An 8,203-nucleotide genomic window follows, 5' to 3' on the forward strand; every position below is an offset into this window, starting at 1 on the left:
AAAATAAAATAAAATAAAATAAACGCCTCTTAAACTGTTATGTTATGAAGGCGCACTTTTTAGGCGTTCGTTTCTCCCCACCCTACCCTGGAAGAACCTCTTGCACAGTATGCTCCTGCAGGCATGTAAATGCAAGCCTGTAAGTTCCTGTGATGTCTCGCCCTACTAATTTAAATGTGAGAGGGATCTCAATATATTCATAAACACGGTATATTGAGGTATACATAAACAAAGCTCTTCATACACACACTTTTATTCATTTACACACTTTATTTAAATAATAACGTTAAAAAGAACTTAATACAGTAGTAGCATTAACTCACAGATAGTCTGAACTAATCTAGACGGGTTATGTCTTTATAGCTCCGATACTCTTTCTACACAATTTTTATTGTCAAAGTTCAGGTCTTTTGTAATTCTGCAATAATCTAAAAAGGTGCTGGGGTTCATATCTGGTTTCTATCATACAGATGCAATCACATCTGCCTCTTTTCTGTGTTCATAACTGGAGAACTTGTTCTTTGCTTGAATCACTCGCCACCCGCCATTGCTTGTGGGGCCACATTTCTCTGAACTTGTCGTAGAAACTGTAAGAACGTAGGTAGCTTGGCCGTGATCTGCTGTGGTTCCCAGTCTCCTTCTTCAAGCAGCCGGTCCCATTCCTCACAGTGGAGGTGTACATCCGTCTGTTACAAGGAATGACAAAGAAAAAATAGATATAATTAATTCGGACACATCGAGAACGACATGACTGACTAACTGTACGACTGACGGACGAAGGGACAGACGGTCATTGGTCAGGCGGACGCTGAGGTCATATTGACTTGACAGTTGATTAACTGCCTGATTGATTGACTGAAAGAAATCTTACTGATTGACTGGCAGGCTGACTGACTGACTGACTGACTGACTGACTGAGTGACGCACTGACCAGCTGGCTGGCTGGCTGACTGACATTCAAACATCAGAAATTTGAACGAGTATTACAAATTAAACAAAACGGGGTTAATATCCTAACTGGCACAGAGAAGGCCAACCAGATGGCTATTTGCAAGCGAGGGGCGAGGAGTTGAAGCTAGTTGACACGGGTCTACCATAAAACAACCAAAGCTTGACCTCAGAGCTCGAGAGAGACTTGCACTCACGACTCCGTATTTCAAGTCCAGCTTCCTAGCCACTCGGCTACGCTACCTCCTAATTTGGCCTTATTATAAATTATACCATTAAAGGTGTTTCATCGAAACTTTTCACATCAGTCTCGTCGATATCCACGTTGTTTGCTTGATCTTTACAGACAGTAAGACTGAACTGTTCTCCATCTATTTCATACTGGTAAGTTTTTCTCAGACTGCGGCGCTGATAAAACAGGTCAAACCCTTCAGGACGCTCGGAGACTGGTGGCAACACCAGCTGACCTTCTTCAATCTTCATTCCCATCAGGTAAGTTTCTAGAATTTTGCTTTCTTCTTCAGCTTCTGGTGTCTTGAGAACATTTGGACCTAAAGAAAAAAAAAACATTAACTGTGGCACTAATAGGCAACTACGATTAGAACTTTCAACCTATTCAAGCTTATCATTGGCCAGTTTAGAGTTGAAAATTAAGGATTAAACTGGCATAATCTGTCATGTCAAACAGGAGAAGAGGGGGGCCCTTAATCGAGGAAGGGCGCTTATTTCAAATTTTGGCCGATAAGAGGGCGAGGGGCGGTGCTAATTCGAGGATTTACAGTAATGAAAGAACATGGCAAAGAACAATGGACTTAATTAGCAATGACTTTGCTCAAGTTTTCTCCCGGTAGTGTCACTTACCTGTTCGTATTGATAAACGGCAATCAAGTTCTTTGGAGGGTATCAAAATGTCGACTTTCATTCTGTGATGAAACTGAGAGCAGATATGGAAGCACGGCGTGTTCAACGTATTTTCGGTCTGCGCATGCTCATCAGACACCACTCGGGTCAAAATGTTCTTAACAGGAATAGGCGCGTTGCGAGAAAATGCCAAGGAGGATGCCTTAGCGCCTTCGTCTTGAGAATGTTCCTCGGTTAGCCATGCCTATGAGGTAACAACAGAGCAACGTATCATTTTGCAAAGAGAAAACCAAAATTTCAGATGCTCAGCACCAAAGCGAAAATATTTTAGAGTATTAAAGACGCACGCGCCATAGGTAGTGTGCAGCTGGCCTGGGTTGTTCGAAAGGTGGATAACGCTGTCCACTGTACATGTAACTATAACATAGTCGTGTTAGTTTCGTAAGTTATGTTAGTATCATTGTAACTAAACTTACGATATTGCAAAGAAATGCGTAATCAGTGATTAACGTTACTATTCTAAGTTACGTTAGAATTGTAAGTTGAATTAGTGCTACAGCATTAGTCATGTTATGGAATGCTAAATAACACGTGATATTGTCAACTCGTAAGTAAGGTTCATATTGTATGTAGTATTGAAAGTAATGTTGCTGTTTTATGTAATGAAAATATTGTAAATAGGTTGGTTATTGTAACAATAATCAAGATAATAATATTAAAACAAACGACAACAATTGTAAAATACCTTAACACGGGCGTCTCTAAACGAAGGAGTGAAGAATGTGAAGTCGTATCTTATGTCTTCCTTAGCTGCACAAGATGTAAGATACTTTTCGATTTGTTCAACTTTTATTCTCTCAACGCCTGCCTTGAAGAATGGATTCCAGCTTTTGCCATCCCCAAACTCAATTTTCTCTTTGATATCGTTCAGAGTAAATGTTTCCCTCTCTTCGTCTACAATAGAAGAAAAAAGCACAATAAAAGCTGTTTACTTAACATTAAGAGAAGGAAGCTGGCGAATGAGCGCGGTGCCTCTTCCCCTTTCCAAAAGCGGGTCTGGACTGAGATGAGCAAGTATAAATTTCTGCAAAACTTTAACTATCAGCTGTAAAGTACTGCGTTTTTTGACTGATAGCTTAGATATGAGATTGCAAAATTTACTGACATGAATACTGAATTAAAAAACGTCTCCTGTTCTCAAAACTGAAATAAAACGCAGTTAATTTGCAGCATTGTAAGTGAGTTGATAGCTAGGGGTCTTATCAAAGCCTTCAGCCAAGTTTAGTATGAAAGGCACCTTGAGGGAATTAACTTATTTCTTTTCTCAAAAGCAAACAAGTGAGACAACATCTCACCTTCATCAACCTTAGTTACGTAGGCGTGACCGAAATGACACCACATATCCACTTTGACCATCTCTTCGTCCTTCTCTTTACGGATTTGTTTTAAAACCTCAAGGACCTTTTCTTCCAAGCTTTTTATCTCAACTGAAGTAAAAGGTGTTTCCTGTTGAAGTATGAGATGCGGTTTTGATCATACAATCATTAACGTTTTGTGGTTCTATAAGGACCTTTGACATGCCTCTTCTTACCTACCCATGTTTAGTCAATGGAAAAATAAATTCGAGTAAGATCGAAGTTACATTTATATTAGAGAGCTCGCAGGGCGTGTACGAAAAGAGAAACACCTGAGAGAGCGACAGTACTGAAAACTGAGTAGCGGTGCTTATAAACATACAGTTGATGAAGTGCTCAATCAAAGTGAGTAACTGTTATACAGAATCAAAGTGCAGTACTGGAATACTATATATATTTATTGAAGTCTATCAGCTATCACGAATGCCGTTCTCCGATTGGCTAAGCTATTCACTATCTATTCTTTTGCGAATAGTACGGCGGCCGCTTCTTTGTGGTTCCTACGTGTCTGTCAAGAGGATTTAGATAAAGTTTAAAACGACTAGTCGATTTATACTGAAACAATTAGATTATTCGATTTCTATGCGTGATAGTTGACTTGAGGTGCGCCCTCATCAACTACCACGCGATAGAAATCTCGAGCTCATAATCTGGTTATTAAATACAGCTAAACCATATCCGGAGCTTTTTTTGGTTAATCTAAATTCAAGTTAAATGACACACCTCTTTTAAGGGATGCTCTAATAGTTTAAGTTTGAAGCACTTCTCTCCTGAGACGGCTTTGAGTTGGGGCGCTGCGGACAGCTCAAACTCGTGGTTCTCTTCTAACTGAGTCGCGTCAACATGAACAAATCGTGCAACAGGTACAGCCAACTGGGAACGTTTTATTGCAACATTCTTCAAGAGAAAATGATGATGAAATTATTCAACAAATAAAGAAGTCTAAGCCGTCTATTAGACTGTGATAAAACACGACGGGCATTTGAGAACACGAGGGAAATGTAGAAAACACGAGCCGCAGGCTAGTGTTTTCTACATTTCTACATTTCTCTATGATATAGAGGTAATGTGACCAAAAACAATAAAACACGCTTTTTCTAAGCGTGCACAGGGTCCTATCTATATTATAAGGCTAATTATAGTATACACAGTGCTTGGTATGCATTGTCCTCGTTTTCTGCTCTCAGGCTAGAAACTCAGTTACTCCCAGATTCATAATGCCTCTACCTATCTGGTTAAATATAGATCGGGATAATGGCGAAATCAGCCAGGAATGCCACTTAGGCCCGGTCCACACTACGCCGAAGAAATTGGAAAACGCAGCTTTATTTCTACGGTTAGGCCTACCGTCCACACTAATCCGTCACGAAAACGGAGCTTTTCGAAAACGCTCTTCAAACCGGAGGAATTTGAAAACGCCGGCTTGGCGGAAAATATCCTGAAAACGGAACATTTCGAAAACGATGATGTCACCGTAATTACGTCATTTCCCTGTACGAGTTTTGCTCAAACACAAATCCAAAATGACCGGTGATTGAGCAGAGCTGAAGACTAGCGAGAAAAATATGCTTCAACAAATGGGATCCGGATCGAGATACAGGACTAAAACAGGGACTCCGCAGTTACGAGACTAGTGCCGCAAACCTTTCTGTCGCCGTACATGTTGACTCCTCTACAATACGTCTACCAAACCGAGAACGATCAACGAATTAATGTTCCGAGATAAAAATCAAAACTGTGTGAGACTGACTTCGAAGTAACACTCTTTTTTGGTTTGGATTTTACCTTATGAAGAATTAACTAGGACTGCTTCTTTTAAGGCTATTACGCTCTCCTCACTTAGGAGTGCAATGGACATTTCCGAACTCTTAAGCTAGTTATTCAGTCATCTCCTTACCACAATGGCCTTTATTTCTCGTATGACTTTCTTTTCTTTCTCAGCTGATCCTTTGATGTACAGGTTGTTATCGATGACTTTCAGAGCCACCCCAGTATTAGTTTCGATATTGCTCAGTTTTTCACGCCCTTTTCCAATAACTTGACCCATAAATCTTTCAGGTATTACCATGTCCAGCTTCCTAAACCTTCCTTGACTTGAGTTGCCTTCTTCACGGGCACTCTGTAAAGTAACACACACTAAAAAAATGCTTATGATCCTAGCAGAAATGAAACCCAAATTCTTACAGAGTGTGCTCGGCCGGTCTCATCTCTGGTCAATTAATTGCTTCATCGAATCAGCGCCAATGGATGCGATTAAAATATGAACAAAAAGAATAACGTAAAACAACGACAATGACAACAAAAGCTATCGTTCAGCCTAGCATATTACAATAAACAGTTTATTAAAAGGGAAGTCTGTTTGCATGGCACTCTACTGCGCCCTAAGAAGTACTCAAGGAAACGCATTTCAATTTGATAGAGTCGAGTAGACTTCTCCGAGTAAATAAATAAATAAATCGTAAGTGAGTAGATCGTAAGACGGACATAAAAACAAGTTTGTTTTCTAGTGCCTTCGATCCATCACAATATGTTTTGTGTATCGTATCATCTTTTCAGTCTCTTACTTTACAATCGATGATTGATAATCTTAGGTGCAAATTGCTGTTCTGTAAATAACCTGGTCACGTCCCCAGAGTCGAAAACGGACACTCCTAGTTATGAACTCTTTTACTTACACTCAGGATTTCTTCAATTAGCTCTCTAGCGTTGTTGCATTGTTTCGTTGTCCCTCTCAAGTGGGCGTGATTATTTTTTATGGATATCTGGACACCAGTTCTATCCCTTATCTCCTGCAGGGTGCTTCCTTTTCTTCCTATAACAAGTCCCACTTTGTCTTTGGGGATTGGTATGCGCTCTTCTTCACCGCTGAAAGAACGAGATTTATTGCCTCTTCTGGCGTTTCGTGAATATGACATCTCTGTAAAAGAACGAGAAATGAATTACCGCAAAATTAACCAGTGGAATTATTAGTTTTTTTTTTAAAAGAATATTTATGTGAGAGAATTTCTTGTCCAACTACCTACCTGCCTTCTCATGCTTACATACCAACTTACTACCTTCTGTTCACACGCAGACAGCTATAGGAAACCAGGCCTTAACCTAACTTACTTCCTATCTACCTTCCAAACCCACCCAGACAGGTCACATTATTATAATAGTGTAGTTCCATAAAATATCCATACCTCCCCCACGGAAGGGATTTTTCCTAAGACTCCCCACCCCTCGGGAAATTCCTATTGTGCTTTATACATTTCTTTTTGAAATTTTTGATCTTAAAGAACCTCCCACCCCCCAGGAAACTCCAATCTCTTCTGTTGGGCTGGGTATGAATATGGAACAACACATTATCTCATTGATTGTACGTATGATTATTGTTTTTACTTTTTAGCATAAACGTGTAATTATTTGAGATCGTATTTCATGATCCTTATTTACATATTTTTTGAAAGTTCTGCTCATATATTATATTATTTACATTTAATTTTAATTTTAGTGGAATATCTGCAAATTAGCTGGTGTATCATTTTATCGCCAGCATGTCACATGTCACACCTCACATATAGCTAAGTGTTTTACACAATAAACTTGTATTGCATTGCATTGTATTGTATTGTCACATTTATAACAACCCCTTCCATATCCCTCTACCGTCCTCTGTATGGAATCAGAATACGAACACTGTTCCGACTCGCTGAATGTACGCATTTGAATTTCATTGTATTATCATTTCAATTGAGTTCATCCTAACCTGTCCTAAATCAGGACATAACTTCATTTATGGTGGCTCGCCCGACCGCGGTATGGAGCCTTGGTTGGTTACCTTTATCTATATAGACCGTTTTCACGTGACGTCATCACTTCTTAAAATCCAAAACTTAAGAGCCACCAAAGTTTTTATCGTCATCAGGCATAAGAGGCGGTATATTTATATCTGTTCATAATTTTACAGCTAAATAGCGTGCTTCGTTTGGAAACCAGAGCATTTTGAATTTCAGGGTTATGAAGGTGCGTGGCACAAGGCTACGATCGAGTTTGTTGAAAAAGTATATACTTATCTCATGATTTTGCACCTTTTCAGAAATTAGAGTATTAGGAAAAGTGCTTATGTAAATGCTTGTTTATTCAGTACTGATAAACAATCGCCTAGATAACCAAAGTAAGTTCCAGATATTTACACTATGTTCCGGCCGCCATATTGGTGTACCACGGATGGCGTTTTCATACTGGGTTCTGTAAATTTCTGCGAAACATTTCGACGAATATCTAAAGTTTGGGGAAACTCACAGGACTAAAACTTGGAGAAGTGTCTTATTAAGCTATCTTCTATAATATCACAGTTTCTTAGCTTTTTCTTTTTTTATTTTTTGTATTGCGTGACAGTGAAAACGATCTACACTTTTAATCAATCTTTTTTCTGTCTTATTTATCTGTTATGTGTATTTTATACCAAACAACTGAAGGTATTGTCGAGCTGTCAGATGGTATTGACTCGGAAGAAGGACAAATTACAGGGCATCAGCCAACTCGAAAGATTTTAGATAATAACAAGTGCATTACAAACATTATCCGGACCAAAATGGCTCGTAGCTCGGAATTTTCGGGACGAAAGCCCGTTCACGTCCCGTTACCGGCGACGCAGACGGTCTTTACAACAGTAGCTAAGCTGACTTCCTTGTGAGCAAGGACACGAATGACACAGATGGCCATCTGTGAGTGTTCTGTATATTCGTTAAGCCATCAACAGAGTTTACCTCAGCTCTTGTATTTACCTTAGAAACCACAAAATTAGCAGCACTGCAGATTGCACCCGGAAGCATACAGACTTACCTCTGTTTCAGGACGAGGCAAGCTTTTTTTTCCGCTCACCACCAGTGTAAAGGAGATATACCTTGCAAAATGGCGGCGATGTGGCTGTTTGTGCGGCTGCACAAGTTATCACGACTTGAGGCTGCGGTTCAGCTTGTTTTGACAGCATTGTT

At 39.7% G+C, this 8,203-nt stretch overlaps 1 protein-coding gene across 1 annotated transcript; it reads right to left on the minus strand.

Moving 5' to 3' along the window:
- Positions 1-235: 235 nt before the first annotated feature.
- On the minus strand, positions 236-8,203 carry LOC149113660 (uncharacterized). The gene is made up of 9 exons (XM_089287301.1): positions 8,052-8,203; positions 5,900-6,141; positions 5,122-5,343; positions 3,948-4,121; positions 3,165-3,315; positions 2,555-2,763; positions 1,810-2,053; positions 1,222-1,499; positions 236-686 (listed from the first exon to the last, which is right to left on the minus strand). Exons 2-9 carry the CDS (start codon positions 6,137-6,139, stop codon positions 531-533), a joined length of 1,674 nt encoding a protein of 557 aa, XP_089143427.1. The 5' UTR covers positions 6,140-6,141; positions 8,052-8,203; the 3' UTR covers positions 236-530.

This window comes from Orbicella faveolata, unplaced genomic scaffold (genome assembly GCF_042242905.1).
Source record: "Orbicella faveolata isolate gen_17 unplaced genomic scaffold, um_ofav_v1 contig_14, whole genome shotgun sequence".
In the NCBI taxonomy this organism is placed as follows: Eukaryota; Metazoa; Cnidaria; class Anthozoa; order Scleractinia; family Merulinidae; genus Orbicella; species Orbicella faveolata.